General features: G+C 53.6%; 2 protein-coding genes across 3 annotated transcripts in view; both read right to left on the bottom strand.

Annotated features, from left to right (window-relative positions):
• Ralgds (ral guanine nucleotide dissociation stimulator) overlaps positions 1 to 5,231 on the bottom strand; it is a 44,170-nt gene extending 38,939 nt beyond the window's left edge. Inside the window, exon 1 of the mRNA XM_020170675.2 lies at positions 5,068 to 5,231. Within this exon, the coding sequence (XP_020026264.1) occupies positions 5,068 to 5,085 (18 nt within the window). The 5' untranslated portion in view covers positions 5,086 to 5,231. The remainder of the gene's footprint in view (positions 1 to 5,067) is intronic.
• Positions 5,232 to 8,653: 3,422 nt separating this feature from the next.
• Gbgt1 (globoside alpha-1,3-N-acetylgalactosaminyltransferase 1 (FORS blood group)) lies at positions 8,654 to 18,209 on the bottom strand. 2 transcript variants are annotated; one of them, XM_020170677.2, is made up of 7 exons: positions 17,691 to 18,209; positions 16,747 to 16,909; positions 16,195 to 16,260; positions 12,041 to 12,091; positions 11,928 to 11,963; positions 11,154 to 11,288; positions 8,654 to 9,953 (listed from the first exon to the last, which is right to left on the bottom strand). In XM_020170677.2, the coding sequence occupies exons 2-7, from the start codon at positions 16,815 to 16,817 to the stop codon at positions 9,269 to 9,271; spliced, it is 1,044 nt and encodes a 347-aa protein (XP_020026266.1). In that variant the 5' UTR covers positions 16,818 to 16,909; positions 17,691 to 18,209; the 3' UTR covers positions 8,654 to 9,268. The 2 variants fall into 2 exon arrangements, with proteins under 2 accessions (XP_020026266.1, XP_020026267.1); XM_020170678.2 differs by lacking the exons at positions 16,747 to 16,909; positions 17,691 to 18,209 and adding an exon at positions 13,395 to 13,473 and having other exon boundaries at positions 16,195 to 16,245.
• Positions 18,210 to 19,543: the final 1,334 nt, after the last annotated feature.

Below are 19,543 nucleotides of genomic sequence, written 5' to 3'. Positions count from 1 at the left end.
ACAGCTGTGTACCACCACACCCAGCTTATTGATTGAGAATGAGGTCTTGTTAAGTTTTTGACCCAGTTGGCCTCAAACTCCAGTCCTCCTGATCTCCACCTAAGTAGCTAGGATTACAGGCATGAGCCACCAGACTGGCCAAGAAGACTCTGTTTAGACTCTTTTTTTATTTTATTTTTTGAGTCAGGGTCTTGCTATGTAGCCCAGGCTGACCTTGAACTCTCAATTCTCCTACCTCAGCCCCCAGGTGCTGGGATAAGAGGTACGCACCACCACACCAGGCTAAGAGGCTCCTCTGTGAGGCTCAAAATGCGAGAGCCCTGAGTAAATGCAGAAAGCACAGTCCAAGGCCTTCATTAGAGTAGGGAGAGGATGAAAGGGCTCCCTAGGTTTGTTTATGTCTAATCCTGCAACTAACCACTACCTCGGGGGCCTCCAGCCTTGCTCTCCCCACCTCCCTGGCCAGGACCACTGGAAGCCCACTGTAATTGCAAGGAATTTGGTCCCAGCCCTGATGCCTGGCTTGCTCCTCCTGGGTTTGTCTGCAAATAGGGAGTGCCTCCCAGGCTTGCCCCTACCTAGATGTGGGAGTCCCTTCCCCACCTCAGTGCCTGGGTTTCCTCACCGGAAGTGAAGTACTGGAGAGCCTGTTTTGTAGAGTGCTGGGCAGATAAAAGAGACGCTGTGGAACAAGGCCAGGTATACAGATGGTGTGAGGGGCTGTCAGGATCAGGAGCTGCCACAACCCAGGACAGAGGTATGCATGTGGCCTAGGAGGACCATGCAGAGAAGAGCTTCTCCATGCAGAGAAGAGCTCCTCCATGACCTCACCATGCCTCAGACAGCAGAGCCACAGCTGAGCCCAGGTCCCAAGGCTCCCAGTCCACTTCTCCATCAGACAAGCTGCCTGCCTCACACCCCTGCTCCTTCAACAGGGCTGTGGTGCTCCACACAGGGCACGTGCACACAGCCCTCCTAGCTGCTGTGACTCAAATCAGTGAGCTGCTGTCAATGACTAGTGCCCCAAGGGCAGCCCAATAGCTGGGGGCTGAGATGATGGAAAGGGCCCAGTGGGATTCAGATGCAGCGGAGGGTGATAGTGAGAAGTGACCTCCACTCCCAGGCACTGGGTTCTACTTCACTGCTGTCCACAGCCCATACCTGAGAGGGAGCCTGGGCCCACTCCACATTGCCCTACCTCCTCATGTACCAAAGGGGCGCCTAAGAGGACCCTGTCAGGTGCACCACCCACTTTGGACAGGGGCTCTCTGGGGAAAGGACCCTTCGAATCATGCCCTATGTGGGGAGCCCACCTGTCCCCATGGCTGCCATCCTGATGTCTGCCTTCTGTGGGCCCCCAGACCTGGGCCCCATGGTTTGCAGTAATGGGAGAACTGTCTGGAAACCTCAGGTGTAATCTAGCTGCAGGGCCCCTGGAAAGGTCGAGAAGGGCCAGCTCAGCTTACAGTTGAAGAACCAAAGGGAATGAAAACTCCTGACTCCCCATGCAATGGGTGGTCTGTCCCTGCCAGTTTCCCCAGTGGCCAGCCAGCCACCACCCTGCGGCCCCACCTGGTCTGATTTCCTCCAGTGTGTCACCCTCGAAATGACTGTGCTCCTGGCCTGTTTGTAGTTAAGCGTCATCTCCATGGCAACCAGGTGAGTCCTTTGTCTAGTTGCCCCAGAGGTCACAGTGCCACCTGCTGGAGCTGCTACTGGAGCTACCAAGCTCCATTCACCCTAAGCCCACTAGCCTATGCCACATCCACAACCCCTCCCCCCCCACAGCTTCTGCCCCAGTCTTTGGCCTTTGGGGATCAAATTATTCCCAATACCACTGTTACAGAGTAAATTGTGTCCCCCCTCCCCAAAGACCCTGGCACCTGTGATTGGGATTTTACATGGAAATAGGGTCTATGTAGATATAATCAACGTGAGATCATACTGGATTGGGGGGCCCTAATCCAATAACTTGTGTCTTTGTGATCATGGGGAAAATTGGACGCAGACACACACAGGCAGCTATGTGAAGGCAGAGACAGAGTTGGAGTAGTGTGTTTACCAGGCAAAGATCTAAAGCTAAGGACTGCAGGCAACTACCACAAGCAGGAAGTGGCAGGAGGGACCCCTTTCCTAGAGTCTTGATTTTAGACTTCATTGTGCTGGGTCACCCACAGCACAGTATATGGCAGTTTGTCACAGAAGCCCGAGGACATTAATACAACAGATACTAGGCCCAATCACGCGCCCTTCCTTGAATGGACCTGCCACAGAGCACCTCCTTCCAGTGCCTTATTTGTTCTCACCCCTCCCTTGACAAGTTTCTTGACTCCTCCGGCGTGGCCTGGGCCCAGGATATGTACACTAACTGAACGAATGAATGATTCCCTTCTTTGCACCTCATCATATTCAGACTTCCATAAGAATCAAGGGACAGCAGAGTTAGGGGTGAAGGGAAATGGAGAGGGTGATGGCAGGTAAGGAGGAGCTGCCCAAGGTAGGAGCTTGTGGGTGGGCACAGCCACATTTACGTGCTGGGACAATCAACCACTGGGTTTCCATATCTGCAGAAGGTAAAGTCATTCGGGTCACCCACCTCCTCCCTCTGATCAGTTCTATGATCCCGGACTAGTCACTGTGCTTTTTTCAGGGCCTGCCCAGTTTCCCCATATGCACAATAGGGGTCATTCCAGCATCTGCTTTTCTGGAATGCCATATGTATATGTGTGTAGGCTGATGTCACCTGGGGCTAATGCACACATTTAGAGATGGAAGAATTACAAGAGGGAGTGGAACATGGCATGGAATACAACTTAAAATAGGCCTGACTCTGGTGTGTGCTCTAGGGACAGTCATTTTCTCCCTTGGTCTCATTTCCAAGTCTGTGCCACTAGAGGGTTGAAGAGTAAGCAAACTCAGGCACTGTCACCCTCCAGCATAAATCTCTCAATGGCTCCCCATCGTGTTTGCAATCAGACCTGTCTTTATCTCAGCCCACAGAGTATATGGCCACCACAATGGCTCCCACCATCCATACACCTCCTAGTACACAAGTCTGAGCAACTCACTCTCCCCCACACCCTAAGGTGGACCAGATTTAGTGACTGGTTTCTAACCAACAGAATATAGCAAAAGTGATGTGAGGTCACTACTGAGATTTACAGAAAACTGTGACTTCTGTTTTTATCTTGTTCTTTCCCTCACCCCACTCCCTGCTCACCTCTGGGGAAGCAGGTTCTGATGTTATAAGCTGTCCTACAGAAAGGCCCACTTGGCAAAAAGTCCTCAGAGGGCACCAGCCAATGGCCACAGTGGAACTGAGGCCTGAGGCCCAAACCTGATCCTGCCAATTAATAGGAATGAGCTCCAGGTCTTCAATGGAGGCCATAGTCCATCTCCTGAGAGATCTGGAGGCAGACCCCCGGCTGAGCCAGCCTGGATAGGGACCACAGAAACTGCGACATCATCGGAGTCTGCAGTTGTCACCTGTAAGTTAGGGGGATGGCATCACACATCAGTGGATAACTAGAGCTTTTGTGCACCTCCACCTGCAGATTGGGAGCTCCTGGAGAGTAGGTCCGTGGTGGTCACTTTCAGAGCCACACCTAGGAGTAAGGAGGCTCCTGCATGGGGCTCAGCCATAGTGCTGAGTGAAAAGGAGAGAGGATGCTAGGGCCCCTTCCTGCCTGAGTCGCTCACACTGCCCTGGGATGCTAGTGATGGGAGGCCTGGTTGGGTAGGAGGAAGGGCACACAGCAAGGGCCTGGGGGTTCCTTTCTGGCTTCACTTGCTCCACTGGGCATGGATGCACTGTTGCCCTCTGATGGCCATCTCCAGAACTACAGTCCCAGACAAGAAAAGCAGAAAACAAAACACACACCTTTGTTTGGAGGTTGTCAAGGTAGCTGCTCTCCCACGCCCCGGGAGGGGCTAAGGAGCAGGGTGTACAGGTTCCAGGAGTAATGAGAAAGACCTCAGAAGCCTCACTTGCTCCCCTCCTCCCTCTGCTGGCTCTGGGGTGTGGGGTTCACTCATGGAAGCCTCCTCACCCCAGCGAGGGCAATGACCACAGCCCCACTTCCAAATGAGGACCTGTGGTTCCAAAAAGGATGGTCTCACCCCTAGATGCTGGGGGAATGGGCCAGTGCGCTGCCACCCTCTGCATGACCCAGGTCCTCTGTTCCCGCCCCCCCCCGAAACTGCTCTCTGCTCAGGAAGTCATCTAGGGAGGTGACAGAGTTTTGTCCTAGGATCTTGGTGGGCAGGAGCTCACTGATGGAGAACCAAAGCCAACAGACACTTTACAAGCTTGTGGGACCCTTGGGGTCACCAGAGCCAAGCACCCCAATTTGCAGAGGAGGAAACTAAAGTCTTTCCCCCTGACAGTTCCCTCCACACTAGGAAGGGATGCTTATCCTAGTTCTAGGTGCCCAGAGTAGTGGGTGCAGGACTACGGCCCTGTCCTCCCTAGGCTGCCCTGCTCTCTGCCAGGCAGAAAATTTTGAGTACCCCTCTGCCCATCAGCCTGGCATGTCTCCTCCTCCCGTGCAACGGTCCCGGCATGTTGCTAGGAGACTGGACGCCTCTGCCCCTTGGCAGAGTTGCCTCAGACCTTTTTTTCTTCCCCCTTGTCACCTCCCTACTGTCCCGCCCTCCTCTCATACCTAGGAAGTTTATGTACGTGAGTAGGTGTGTACGCTCGCGCCTGTGCGTACCTGTGGAGCCCCACAGAAAAGGGCCCCACATGGAGGTGGTGGGAAGGGGTCCCCCCAACATCTCAGCGGCTGTCATACCCAAAGCAAACTCTAAGGGACAGTTGAGCCGTGGTACAGGAGGCCGGAACTCTCCCTTCTTCCTAGGACTCTGTTCACCTGGCGTGCTCCGGGCCAGTCCCTGCCTTTTTCCTGCGCTCAGTTTCCCAATTGTACCAGGCTGGGTGGACGCGGAACTGCGTAAGCGCGCGCCCTGTGTGGACGCCACGCCGACTCCCTCCCCCGGGTGGGGTGTGGGCGGGGGCGTGCGGGCCTCCTCCGCCCCTCGCGGCCATCCGGCCCGACGCGGACTCACCTGGCAATCTACCATCATCCTCAGCCTTGGCAGCTCATCGCCGGCTCCAGGGCGGGGCCCGGGACTCGCAGAGGCCGCTCGCCTCGGCCGGCGCGCGGCGCAGGGGGGCGCTCGGCTGGGGGGCTCATGGCGCGGTCTCCAGTCCACGCCAGGCCTGGCGCTCCGCGGCCCTTGCTGCCGCCCGGACTGCCGCCAGCGCCGCTCCCATTGTCTGCGCCGCGCCGCGCCGCCGGCCACTCGGGCCCCGCCGCTTGGTTCCGCCCGGGCTCCGGGGGCTCGGGCCGGGTGGGCGGGGACAGCACGGCCACGCCCAGGCCCCGCCTAGGCCGCTCGCAGGTGCGAGGGGCGGGCCCCGCCGCGCGAGCTCGGGGACGCGCCTGGCCCGTCTTCCTCGGGCGCGGAGGCGGCCGGCCTCGGGTACTCGGCCGGGCGCGCACCCGGGGCCTGCGCAGGACCGCGGCGGGCGATGCGCGTACGTGACCCCCCGCCTCGCCGCGCGCACGCGCCGCTCAAGGAGTGCGCTGCGCAAAGAGTGCTCCGCTTGATTGGTCTCTCTTGTCCCTCCGCGCCAGCACCTGTCTAGGACCTAGGGCCACTCTCACGGTTGCTAGGTGGAGACCGCCGGGCTGGGTGGACGTGGAAAGCCCGGAGACAGCGGAGTAACCGAATATACACCCTCACTCCATCACCCAGATATCCCCAATACTACCTGCAGGACTTAGGTCCGTGGATGGCTGGGGTCAGGGAAATGGCAGGTTGACCCTCCCCTCCTCCTATCCCCTGCCCCTTTTTTTTCAAGTCACCACAAGGTCCAGCCTGTCCCTGGCTGCTGCGAGGAGTGGGAGCCTAGAAAGAGGACCCCCTACAACTGAGGCTGAGTATGTATTGGGGGTGGTCACTGTTACTAGGGAGCCTCCTGGGTATTCAGACACCAGCGCTCAAGGCCAAACCCTGTGTGCCTGGGGGACTGGGAATCATTGCTCTTCGCCATCACTCTCTGACAGGCAGGGCCTTGTCCTGTGTTGGGGTCTCTCCAGCCAGGTCACCTCTTGGGCCCAGTCCTTTGGACACCCTCATCTCCCTGCTTGACTCCCAGCACACCCTCATGAAGCAATCACTGACCCATTCTCAGTTGAGGAAACATAGGCTCTGTGAAGTCACCCATAGCCTGCCTGTCACAGGGCTGTGGTGAGGCCCAGCTGTGGGTTTGAACCCAACTTACTGGACTCCTAGACTGTCTGCACAGGAGCCAAGGAGACGGTCTCTGGACTCACTGAGAGCCCATGCTGGATGGGACTTCCAGGCGGGATACTGTAGGCAGGGGCTTTGGAGGGGGGGACACAAGGGCATAGCAGGGGGCTCCCTGAGTGAGAAAGGCTCCAGGGAGCAGAGCTGTGTGGGTGCCTTGGGGAGGGCATCTGGATCAGATTCCACAAGGCTCTCATTTCAGACAAGCAGTCAAGGGCTTACTGCAAGCTAGTGGCGGGGGAGCACAGAACCCCATCCAGGTAGTCTTCTCAGAGCCACAGAGTCCTAGTGGAAGGCCAAGTGGGCACATTACCACCCACCCTAGTATGGTCCACTGAGCACCTACTTTGGTGCCCTTCTGTACACTGGGGCTATGGCAGCTGTGCCTCCTCCCAGGTGGGGTCTTGCTGCCAAACCCAGAGCTAGTGACACATCTAAGTAGCTGCCCAAGAAGGGCGAGTGCCCAGAGGTCTTCCAGCCATTGTCTCATTTAAAAATCCTAACCCTTGCAGCTCAGAGAGGTGGGGTAACCTGCCCAACATCCCACGGGTACTAGGACAGACTCCTAAACTGATGCTCTTTTAGTCATTCAGCAAGCATTTGTGGAGTGCTTCCTGGGTGCCAGGTTCCTAGGGGAAGCCCAGCTGGCTAGGTAATCAGTTCCCTCTTGGAGCTCACTGCCTGGGGAACAGGCAGCATAGCATTGCAAATGATGCTACAGGATGAGGATTTATTGGGAAAGCAGAAAGTCACCTACTCTGAATGGGACCACACTCAAGGCAGGCTTCCAGATTTGACATCAGGAGCAATACCCCCCCAGAGATGGGGTACTGTGATGGACAGGCCTGATTTGTGGTTAGGGAGCAGAGGTGTGCTGGGCCAGGCCCCATGGGCTGAACAACAATGCTGGATGTAACTTATGATGAGGAAAGGCCTGGTTGTGAAGGGACCTCTGTGGCAGAGGGCCCTGAAGACATCTGTAAAATATGTGTGTTACTTGAAGAGGTATCTCTATTTGTGTGTGTGGTACTGGGGGTTGAACATAGGGCCTCATGCTTGCTAGGCTGTATCACTTGAGCCGCTCCACCAAGACATATCTGCAATTTTAAAACCTTCACAGCCTGTAAGACTTTCATCAGCCCCGGAAAGTTTGGTGTCTGAGGTTACACAAAGCTCAAATCTGATTCTGCCAGACAGGGGCTAAGAAGTCCCCACTGGGACTCTGTCTCTGGCCACCTTCCTCTGCTGGGCCAAACCCCTTTACTTCTGCTGACCATGGAACAGCTCTGACTCCAGGACTTTGCTCCTTTCTGGAAGGCAAGGTGGACCATGGTTTGGCTCTAGGGTTTGGTTCTGTCACTCACTGTGCACTGGGAATGGGGAGTAGGATTAGCCATTGTTCCTGGTGGATTAGACCCAGGCTAAAAAGGCTCACAGCTGGGTTTGGGAGAGGCTGTGACTACCAAGCTGGCTAGGCATGGGTCAGAGCTAGACTGGGAGTCAGCTGGGAGCAGACTTGTCTCCAGAAAGGTGTATGCTGCCCAAGCCTCAGGGCCTCTCCTCTGGAGGTTTTTCCTGGCCTCCTGTCCAAGAGCCTCCTTCTGTTTCAACACAGCCCTGCTTTGCAGACCCCTCCTGTGACCAGCATCCCTGAGCAGGTATTCCTTAACTCTGCCCAAAAATGTCAGGGCTTTTCCAGTCCAGATGATGTCTTGTAACAGTAACTCTACCTGCTCACTCTTGTGTCCATCCCTGCTCACCAGCTGAATTGTAGATTGCAGAAGAATGGGCCCAAGATGGCCCCCTAGCTTTGCCAGGGAGGCTATGGCAGGTGGTGGCTACCCATCCTGGCATGACTGCGTAGAGTACCCCAACCCTACCTTGTGTCTTCTTCTATGGAAAAGCTAGTGCTGTCCCCACAGGAGTAGGCACTAGGCAAGCCCTTAATCCATGCTCCCACCCCATCTCTGCCTGGCCAGAGGTCCAAGTTCTGGCTGGAATGTCCACCCTGGCAGGCCTTCTAGTCTCAGCCTGCAGCACTGCCCTGGGGTGAGCCTGAGGTGGCCTCGGATACAGGAGGGCCAAAAGACACACCCCTTTGTGTGCCCAGGACCTGAGCCCATGAAGCTCTCCAGCTGACTCCGCAGGCAGAAGTGTGGCATGTCTGTCTGTCTCCTGCTTCAACCTGGCTCGTCAGAGGACCAGAATGAACCTGTCTGTGGCAGCAGCCAGTTCTAGCCGAGGTTTGCTGGAATAACTGTATCCTCTACTCCAGATTATGTTTGAAATCTAGTCTGCCTGTATCCCCAGAGTGGTCAGACATATGAACAGTCAGATGTACAGGTAAAAACCCTAGTTAGGGCCCAGTCCATATCACCTTTATTGAAGCCACCCCAAACCCTATTAGGAAGAAGGCAGCTAGTCCCTGAGAGTGTGGCTCAACCCAGGGTAGTGTGGACCAGGGGGAGCCTAGACATAGCCCATTTTAGAGCTGGCTCTGGGGTCTTGAGTGAAGAACTAGTACCCTGGGTACTAGTACTCTGGGTAGCTGGAGAAAGGGGTCCGGAGTGCTTTTCACAGGGGGTATTAAAGTGCAACTTCCAGGCTATATGCAGCAAGTTGGGGGACAGCAGCAGGACTTCAGGCACTTTGAATGGGGCTGAGACTCCAGGGCCTGTCCCTCTGAAGGCCCATCCCCTGGGTGAGGCCTGCCAGGCCCTGCCTCATAACCTCGTTTTCCTCCTGTCCAGCCATTCTTGTGCCAGATCACTGTATGATCATAGGTGCATAACCCTTTACAGTCTAGAACCACCTCTCCCACACCCGTTTTCCAGTTGGGCTCTCCTGGTAGACTGAGGTAGGCAGGATAGGGCTGGTCTCTGCCTAAGCCTCAAACTGGGGCAGATGGCTGCAGGGCTTTGGGTTGCTGTCCATGGCAGCCCCGGCTCTGCTGTCAGCTCCTCAGCCAGCTGGTATCCTTGTCCAGGGTAGAAAAGCGGATCAGTTTTAGGCTGGGTGGTTGAGGCTTCCTGTCGTCCCAGAGGTACTCAGGGGACAGCACCTTCGATGGTTTGTGGGAGATGAAGCGGCGGTTCAGGTGGCTCTCCTCCTGCCAGGCCGCCATGATGCCGTTGGCTTTGTCTGCCAGGATAGCCATGTGGCAGCCCCTGGTAAACTCATACACTTTGGCCACTCGCCCCCCAAAGACCGCACCACCATAATAGAAGTCCCCCTCACCTTCCGCTACAAAGGCCGTGGAAACTTGCCTGCGCTCATAGGGGAACTGCTGGCGTGGTACAGTGAAGTAGCCTGGGTGAATGGCAGCCACCAGGTCCCCCAGGGTCTCGGGACCCCACGGGTTCCGGAACACCATGTCCACATCAAGGCAGAAGAGGTAGTCCACCTCCTGGTGTGCCCTCTTGGCAATGTGCTGGCTGATGGTCTCCATCCGACGCATGGAGACCTCCTCCCAGTGGGTGTGACCCTGGATGGGAAGGACGCTGAGGAGTCGGCCGGGGCCCAGCGGGACCCTGGGAATGGCTGTGGGGTCGTGTGTGAAGATGTAGTAGTGGGCCTGGTAACCGCGCATGAAGAACAACTCCGCCGACTCCAGGAAGTGCTGGACGAACTGGGTATATCTGGTGAGGACAATCCTGTCATCGATGGCTGTCCCAGCAAGGCACCGCTTGGGTCCCTGCTGTATGCTGGCATCACATGGAACCCAGTGTTCCCCACCTTCAGAAGTCACTCAGGTCAGACCTTGAGGTCCTCATCTGTCAAATTCCCACAATCCAGCACAGTTGAGCTCCTCTAATCTGAAAACCCAACTTCAGATGCTTGGATTAGGGATGCGTAATTGGTAAACGCTACACACATTTTTGAAACCCAAAAAATTCCAAAATGTGAAATACTTCTGGTCCCAAGTATTTTGGATCAGTGACATTCACCTTGTACCGACCACTAAGACTGTTGTTAAGATTGATCCTTAATGGTGATTTTTTTCTTTTGTGTGTGGTATTGGGGTTTGAACTCAGGACCTCATGCTTGCTAGGCAGGTGTTCTACCACTTGAGCCAATGGTGATTTTTATATTCCTAAGTGACACTACCTTTTATTGAGTGATTATTAAATGCCGCAGACAGTGTTCTTAGGGATTCTTGTGACCTTTGATCTTCATAAGGTGCCTGTAAGCTTGTCCATTCTATTTATTTATTTTTAGCTTGCCCATTTTATAGGCAGGAACATGAAGATCAGCAGGAAGAAAGAAGCCAAGAAGCAGGCAGGAAGGGGGTGGAGTGGCTCAAGTGGTAGAGTACCTGCCTAGTAAGTGTGAGGCCCTGAGTTTAGCCTCAATACCACTAAAAACGGAGGAGAGGGGAGGGGAGGGGAAGGGAAGGGAGGGAGGGAAGGGAAGGGAAGGGAGGGAGCAAGCAGGAGGCGGAACCAAGGGAAGGTGGGTACAGGATGCTGGGGTATGAATGGAGTATGGAGCAGAAGTGAATAACATGGATCTCCCCAGGTAGACCATTTGTCATCTGGCCAGTGCTTTAGGCCCTGGGTGGACCTAAAAGAAAGGCCAGGTGGGGTCAAGGAAGAGAGGGAAGTCCAGGAGGCCTCAGGGAGGCAGGAAGGACAGGGACCTCCTGTCAGCGGTACTGCTGTTACTCATCTGGGCTGATTCTGCCTCCCCTTTCATGCCAGGGTGAGACCCTTTCTCCAGGAAGCCCTGCCCCCATCACATTCTACTCAGTGCCTTCCCAGGAGCTGCCTCTCCCATGGACCATAAATCCTAGCTGCTCAAGAAGACCCTGCCCCACTCTCACCTAGCCCACTACTCACTTCCCCACGGCAAACACCGTGACTCCAATGGTCAAGTTCAGTGGCTGGTAGATGTGCTGCAGGAGCTCTGGGTTGAAGGTTCCCTCGGAGACGATGGGTGCCAACCAGGGTGTGAGGGTCAGCAGCTCTGTAGGCCTGGCAGCAGGGGAGGCATGAGTGTTAAGATATCCCCACCCAAGCTAGGTGGTATCCTGGCTCTGCTCTCCACCATTGTGTGACCTGGGGCAACCTCATTCCTGCTACTGGGCCTCAGTTTCCCCATGTGTGAAGTGGAGATAATAACAGCTACTATCCATCAGGGTTGGGAGGGCAGGGAGATGGCACAGCATGCCAAGTGTACAGAGGAACCTGGTGTTCACTATGTAAGCCTAGGGTTGGCAGGAGGGACACCATGTGACACAATACTGTGCAGCCCAGGATAGCCTTAAATGCACTTTATAGCCCCACCTGGCCTTGAACTCATGATCCTCCTGCCTTTGCCTCCTACATGCTAGTATTCCAGGTGAGTGCCACCACGCCTGGCTACAATACCATTTCATCTGCTCCATTAGCCTCATACAAGGTAGGTACAATTATGATCACATGAACAGGAAAAGCTCAAAGCCAGATGGCTAACCTGTCCAAGGTGACAGAGTTAGTGACAGAGTTGGAGCCCAGGTCCCTGTCTCTCTTATCCCTAGGGCCACTCTTTCGTTGGTACCTCCATCATCTTATAAATAAATCAGAGCTGTTGCACCTCTCCACACCTCTGTCAGGTCTCTCTTTGATGCCTACCTCTGCTCCAGCAGCTTGGGCTGAGGGTACTGTGACCTGCAACCAAGAAAAGCCAGCATGAGGGAAACAGCCCCCACCCAAGGCCACAAAGGGGGAAGTGACAATCTTCTTACCGTGCCACAGGCTGGAACTGCTTCTCTCCTCTGAACTGCAGCTTCATGTTGCTGTTGCAGAGGCAAGAAGGAGCTGTTAGTGCTGGGCAGGAAGAAGAGGGGGTCCAGATTTTCTTTAGCCCTCCCCACAGCTCCACCCACTTTTTTCTAGAGGAAGGCTAGGGGATCCCACCGCACTGTCTGACCAGGTCACTGAGGGAGCAAGTGCATTTTGAGACCCTGCACACTTGGCCATATTGGGGTTTGAACTCAGGGCCTCAGACTTGCTACGCAGGCACTCTGCCATTTAAGCCACTCTACCAGCCCTGTTTTGTAATGGGTTTTTTCAAGATAGGGTCTTATGAACTATTTGCCCAGGGCTGGCTTCGAACTGCGATCCCCCTGATCTCTGCCTCCTACATAGCTAGGATTACAAGCGTGAGCCACTGGCAACCCAGCTAAAGCTGACAGTTTGTCAACCATGTTGCTCTGTAGGATCCCAGCACTGGGCACAGCTAAGATGCCACAAAGGCCTGGGAGCCAAGACCTTGGATGAACTGATCACAACCCCAGCCCACTGGTGACGGTCAGTTGTGTACATCACCTTGGTGTAGATGAGATTAATCTGGGTAGATTTATGAGGTAGATTTTCCTGGGGAACCTGGGTGGGCCCCATGCCATTAGCTAAAACACCTTAAAGGTAGAACTTAAAGTTTCCTGAGGAAAAAGAGATTCCACCTGTTGCCTGCCACATCAGCTCCCACCTACAAGTCCCAGCTTGCCCTGTGGGTTTCAGAAGAGACCAGCCCTCACAATCACAGAAGCCGATGCCTTGTGATAGAAAATTCTGTCTCTACACCAGACTGTGTCTTACTGGTTCTGTTTCTTAATGGAATCCAGACTGAGAGACACACTTTTCCTCATCTGTAAAATGGGTAACATTCTAAACTCCAGAGTGGCCAGAGTTAAACAAGGCAGGTGAGTAAGGGGCACTGGGCCATGCCCAGCGCTTGGTCAGACTTCAGGGAGGACAGGCAGCCTGGCAGTCAGTGTCCGCCAGCTTCAACAAAGGCCAAACTCTGTGGAGAAGTAAGAAAGGGGTCCTTGAAGGAGGCTGAAGGGCTACAGGGCCAGACTTCTGGGTTCCTGCTGACTCTGCCACCAACTGGCTGAGGGACCTGGTACCAGACTTCTGGTGGCACAGGCTTTAGGATTCTTATCCAGAAACCATTCACACAGGTGAGTGACAAGGGGGTGTCCAGAGAGGGGACAGGCCTGTCTAAGGCAGTCCAGTGAGCAGTATGGTGGCCGAGCCAGCTCCAGAAGAGGCCAGAGGTGGACTGTCTCAAGGCAGTCCTAATGATCAAGCAAGCACCTGGTGATACAGTTGTCTCCATTCACCTGGAGGATGGCTTCAGTCTCCTTGAGTTCTCTTTCTTTAGTCTGATCTTTTTCTGAGTGGTAAAATACACCAACATAAGATTTACTAGTTCTGTCATTTTTAAGTGTACAGTTCAGTGCATTAAGAAACCACCATCTGTATCTAGGATTTTTAAAATCACTCTAAAAGGAAATGTGGCACCTAACATACAGTAGCTTCCTGTGGGTCCTCCCCACTGGAGGAGTGACCATCATTCTACTTCTGCCTCTATGGATTTGGCTAGTAGGTCCCCATATAAAAGGAACTGCACAGTATTTGTCCTTTTGTACTAGTCTCTACCCTTGAATTGACAATTTTTCAAACATAATTCATCAAATTGGACCTCTGCCCTAGTCTCTTACAAGTAAGCATTTTTTCAGGTCCCTGCTCAAAAAGTGATGGGATTCCAAGGAGGTGGTCAGAAGAAACTGGCCAGGACGCTGGCACCAGCCAGCCCAGCATTCTGCTGCCCCAACAATGAGCTCCTCTCTCCACAAGCCTGGACACACTCCAGCTGCATTATAGTTAGACACAGGAATAAGAAAGCTGGGGCTGGGGCATGGCTCAGTAGCAGGGTTCTTGTCTAGCATGTACAAGCCCTGGGTAGGATCTCTAGCCCCCCAAACAAACAAAACAGATTTTATATTTCTAAACCTCTGAAAGTAATAAAATGTAAATTACAAGAAGAGGGGAAGATTTGACCAATTACTCCAATCTATTAAAAAAAAGTTCAGTAGAACCAAAAGAAAAGAAAATATGCCTGGCCAAAGGTGATGAGTGAGAACTCAGGAACAGACTGATGAGAGAAGGTAGGGGGTAAGCATTTCCCAGAAGAGGAACTCAATAGGAAGACTGGGGAATGAGGACCTCACAGTAATCACAGAAATGAAACTGAAGCCAGAAAGAGCATTTCCAATCTCTGGAATTAGCAAGATGGGTCCATTTTTGATTTTCATAACACCCAGTATTCCCAGCAGTAGCTCAGGCACTGCTCAGGCCGAGGTGTATGAGTGTTTAACGTGCTACAGTTCTTCTAGGAAACCCCATGAGATGGACCAAGAGCCTGTTCACATTGTCTGGCTCAGTGAGAGAACATATCAAAATGAAATGACCCTTCCTGTGGGGAAGGGGTGATGCCCACAGCTGCTCTTTACACTGAGAACACACAGAAAGTGGAACCAACTAAATGTCCAAAAGTTGTTGGTAGAAATGGGAGAGAGGCTCAGGCCTTAGGACCCAGCCCTGGTGGGATAAGATGATGGTGACCACGAACAGTAGGAACACACACCAACAAAGTCAGCTCTGGGAAAACAGAATACAAAGAGCAAAACCAAAATAGTCACAGGCATTTTCAACAGCAAGCAGTCCTTTTGCTTTTAGAAGCATGTATTATGTAGAACTTGTTCAATTAGAAATGACAGCAAGTAAGCAGCAAAAACCTCAGGAAGTGGAGTGTAATTCAGACAGATGGAACCTGGGAAGTTTCTGTGTCTTTTCTGTTTTCCAGCTTAATTGCTATAGTTTGGACAAAGTTTGTCCATGTCCCTGGGGTTCATATGTTGACATTTAATTTCCTTTGTGCGGTATTAAGAGGGTAGAAACTTAATTTCACTGTGGTGTTTAGAGGTGGGGCCTCAGAAGGTGATTAATATAGGCTGTCAGGTTAGAGCCCCCATGACTGAATCCTGGAGGCTTTATAGGAAGAGAGAAGAGATCAGAAGATACATACATGTGTGCACTCCTTGTCTCTCAACCATGCGATGCCCTGCGTCACCCGAGGACTCTGCTAGCAAAAAGGCCATAACCAGACGCAGCCATTCAACCTTGGACCAGAATTGTGAGCCAAAATAAAACCATGGGTTTGTGATATCATGTTATTAGCATTAGGAAATGGATTAGCACATTATCACATCATGTTTATAATAATAAAACATGCCCTGTTGCTAATTAGGAGCCTGTAATCCAGATGTTTAATTTTCCTTTAGCTGGACTGAGAAAGAAAAGACCATGGGGTCAGATGCCCCTTGATGCTATCCCAACCCACTTTTTCATCCTTAGTTGTCAAATAATTAGCTTCACAAAGTAGAAAAGGCTTTAGTCAAATGTTAATCAGTTCCTTGTATCCACACAGAACACAAAATTGAGCAAAAAGAGCTGGATGTGGTAATGCATGGCTATAATTCCAGGTACTCAGGAGGCAGAGGTAGGAGGATCACAGTCTGAGGCTGGCGGGGCAAAAGAATGAGACCTTATGCATGGAAAATGAACTAAAAGCAAAAAAAAAAAAAAAAAAGGACTCAGAGCATGGCGCAAGTGGAAGCATACCTGCCTAGCAATGTGAAGCCCTGAGTTCAGTACCACAAAAAACAAAAGACCAAAAATAACAGCAAAAAGGGCCAGTCCTAAAAGCAGTGTTTACTGACCACCTTCCAAACACCTTCTGACTATTCATGGACACCATCACACTCCATGTCCTCAGTGGACCACAAAAGGCATCTCTGCCATTCCATCTTAGAATCAGCAGATGAGACTCAGAGGATGCACCTGTCTTAGAGGGCTGAAAGGATGCTCAAAACTGAAATGGTAATTCACCCCACATGTGTGGCAGTCTGTAGGTTACCTAAACACTGTGGCATTTCTTAGAACCATAAGCTGAGGACCCAGGAAGCCATGGACAATGTGACCTTAAGAGCGCTCCTGTCTCTCCAAATGTGAGCAGTCCCAAGGGCCCCCAATCCCCTAGCTTCATACTTACAATATCTCTGGGCAGGGGAGGTAATAGGGGATGTAGGACATAGGCAGCCAGTTCTCCACATACACCCTAGGAGGGAAAAACACCTGGTGACTCTGCTTTGCTTCAGAGGTTGACACTCACTTGGTGCACATTAATGGAAGTGAAGACCAACAGTGCATTGGGGGAAGGGTCCCATGTCATTCTAGGGTCTGGCTGACCGCATAGGACAAGCCTCCTGGCATGTAGTTATCTATTCACCTATATGGTCATTTACTCCTGGGGTACGTATGTCCAGATCCCACACAAACAGTGGGGTTGGGAGCATAGCCTCCGAAATCACAGAAGGGCGGCAGGGTGAGTGTGAATTTGGGAGCACAAATGGGGTTCCTCATAGCATGGGTTAAAGGACAGTCTAGGCAGAGGACACTGCAAGTCAAAGGGCAGGAGGCAAAATTCAGAAGCCAAGACTAGTTAGTCTGGCTGGGGCAGGGGGATTCCGAGCCAGGAGAGGTTGAGGGATCATGGGAGGAGTGCTGGATGGGAAGGGAAAAAGAATTCCAAGAGGTGACTCACCACAGGACCCAGAGGCTTGTGCTGGTCAGTAGGCACAACCCCAGGCCCAGCGCCAGTCTCCAGCGTGGCATTGCTGGGTGCTGTACCGGAGCCTAGGAACCCGTAGAGACCCCCCCTGGGCCTTGGCCAATCAGGTTTTCCGGTTCAAGCCTGCGTCTCACCTCTGCAAAGGAATGCAATTTACTCCAGAACAGCCGACCACTCCGCGCCCCCGCCCTTCCTTGAACCCACCCATCCCGGAAAAGCGGACCCCAGTCTCTTCTCCTTCAGCTGACCCGAGGCTCAGCTTGGTGGCTGTCCCTTGAGACAGGTGCTAACGCCCACTTCCCGAAAGCGGCGGCCCCTCCCTAGGCTCAATCCATTCGCTAAGGATGTGAGCAGAAGACCCGCCTCGCAACCAACCGCAGGATGATGGGGCGGAGCTTAGAGGACTCTCCAGGGCGATCTCCCCTGGGTGAGGACAACAGGGTCACACCCAGTCCCCCCGCTTCCCGGGGCTACGCGGGGAGGGGCGGCTAGGATTTCTCAGAGGTTTGAGGTGGCTGCAGGACACTCCCTCGGGAAGCAGGGTCTGGGTTCTTTCAGGGGAAGGCGCTTCAGCTCTCACTAGCTCAGTGACCTTGGGCAAGGCCTTAAGGTTCTCTTCGGCTAAGCGAAGGGGAGAGCTGGTGGAATGGCTTCAAGTGATAGAGCGCCTGCCTAGCAAGCGTGAGTTCAAACCCCAGTACCACCAAAAAAAATTAAAGGGAGGGGGACAGACCCACCGCCTGTAAGAACGATGCGCTGGGATGGCACTTGGAACAGCCTGCACCACACTGAGCGCAGGTCTCCTGGCAGGCCTGCCACAGTCGGCCCAATGTCAGAGAAAAATTCCAGGTCTAGGGTTGCGGGGCTTAGGCCTCTGCTCACTCGGAAATCTCCAGCAAGCCCGCTCCCTTTCTTACCCTCTCGGGCCTCAGTTTCCAAACCCGGCCGCAGTGCACAGCGTCCTCCAAGCCTCTCCTCCACTTCCCGTTCAGCTAAAATTCTGGCCTCCGCCTGGGCCCAAGCCCCAGGGCTTCTCGCCGACGCAGGGCACAGGCCCGAGCCCTGCCCGCCCCAGCCAGGGGTCCAGATCTAGGAAGCTGGGGCCGAAACGCGCAATTCGATTTGCGCCCTCACGTGCGGGCTCCAGGTGCTCCTCCTCTGCTCCAGCGCGAGGCGGGGACAGGGTGGGGCAGGGCCGGGGAAGGGCGACTGTTCCTTTTCAGACTCACTCACTCCTCGAGGCGGGACCAGCGTTAGGAAAGACAGAGGGACGTACTCCAGAAGCCCAGAAACCACGCACTCGGCTGGACTGGGCTCGCTACGTCGGGTGGACGCGCTGCGCACGCAGGGTGGAGCCTGGGGGAGGGCGGAGAGCAGGGCTGTGAGTCTCCGGGGCCCAGCCTGGACAGTCCGCAAGCGGAAAAGGGAGTCGCGCACCCGGGCCACCGTCCACAGCCCCTCCCACCGCACGCGCCCCGCCCTACCCGCGCGTCCCCAGCTGGAACAGTCAGGCTGGCTGCTGGGGTCAGAGCGCCTGATCTTGAGCAGTGGCTTCCGCTTGCCTGTGGGACTCTGTCTGGGATGCAGGCAACCCAGCTCGCAAGCTAGAAGTACACTCCTAGGAATCAGGGCAGAGCTTGGGAGGAGAAATGAGACGGGATTTTGGTGGGAAGCTTTTCTGTATTTAGAAGAGCTTCCAGGCAGGCATTGAGGTTTAGGATTGATCTGCTGCGTGCTTGGTGGGAGAAGAAGTACAGGAGGGTCAAAAGGAGGGGGCCCTGAGGGTAAAGAAGGGAGAGGGCAGTAAAAGAAGTGAGAGGGGAAGAAACCAATCAGAGAAACAGCAAGAAAAACAAGAAGTACCAGCACAGTGTGCTCAGAGAGGTTATGGGTTTGCTCAGGGCCACAAGGCAGCTTGAAGCCCCAAACTCAGATCTACCTAGAGTCTGGTTGCAGCCTTCCAGGTCCCGGGGTTTCCCTTGAGGACCACAGGTTCCCATATAGCTGAGTCTGTTTCATCAGTCTGCAGGTTCCAGGCAGAGGCCAGGGAGCCAGCTGGTGCTGGCTGAAAGGCCCTCCTTCCTTTTCAGCTACAAACACTGGCTCCCTGGGACCCGTGGTATCTCCTGGTTCCCCCCCCCACCTTATTTGGTTTATGTTTGCAAAGTTCCTAGGTCTGCCTTGGAGATGGTGGCACCTTTCTGGTCACTGTTCTTTAATAAGAGGCAACAACAGTAGGGGACACTTATCCCTGTGGCCCTGGAAGCTGGTCCAGGAAGCTCTGCAAGACACATTTAGCCTGATGACTATGCCTGCCTGGAAGGGAGGTTAAAAATATACCGAGCAACAACTAGGAGGAAAAAGGAAGGTGGGAGAAAGCCAGGAGGTGCATTTGGAGTTAATTAGGGCCTTGGGCAGAGATTCAAAGTGTTCAAGGTAACAAGCAGGAGGGCGAAGAGGACAAAATTATTCTAATTACAGGGTCAAGGTGGTCATGGGGAGATGGGTCGGTACCAGTTTGCTAGCTCTCTCTACTCTCTCTCTCTCTCTCTCTCTCTCTCTCTCTCTCTCCACACACACATAGAGTACATTGTTGAGCTCAAGTGATCCTTTTGCCTCAGCCCTCTGAGTAGCTGTGATTACAGGCATGTAGTATATACATGACTGGTATATATTCTTTTTTGAAGACTCATATCTTTTGAGAATGAGACAGCCACTGAGGCTGGGGCCCAGGTCAAGGACCCAAAACTGGCTGTGGTGAGATGTTATC

This window comes from Castor canadensis, chromosome 13, assembly GCF_047511655.1.
Source record: "Castor canadensis chromosome 13, mCasCan1.hap1v2, whole genome shotgun sequence".
Classification (NCBI taxonomy): Eukaryota; Metazoa; Chordata; class Mammalia; order Rodentia; family Castoridae; genus Castor; species Castor canadensis.
Note: the sequence above shows the minus strand (reverse complement) of the source record. Positions and strands in the feature narration are given on the sequence as shown.

Bases quoted from the DNA above. Each gene is read 5' to 3' on its own strand.
- Gbgt1 (XM_020170677.2), bottom strand. From the start codon at position 16,817: ATGCCACGCTGGAGACTGGCGCTGGGCCTGGGGTTGTGCCTACTGACC. The intron at 16,261-16,746 runs GTGAGTCACCTC...TTTCCCTCCTAG, and splicing joins ACAAGCCTCTGGGTCCTGTG to GGTGTATGTGGAGAACTGGC. The intron at 12,092-16,194 runs GTAAGTATGAAG...CCTCTGCAACAG, and splicing joins CTCCCCTGCCCAGAGATATT to CAACATGAAGCTGCAGTTCA.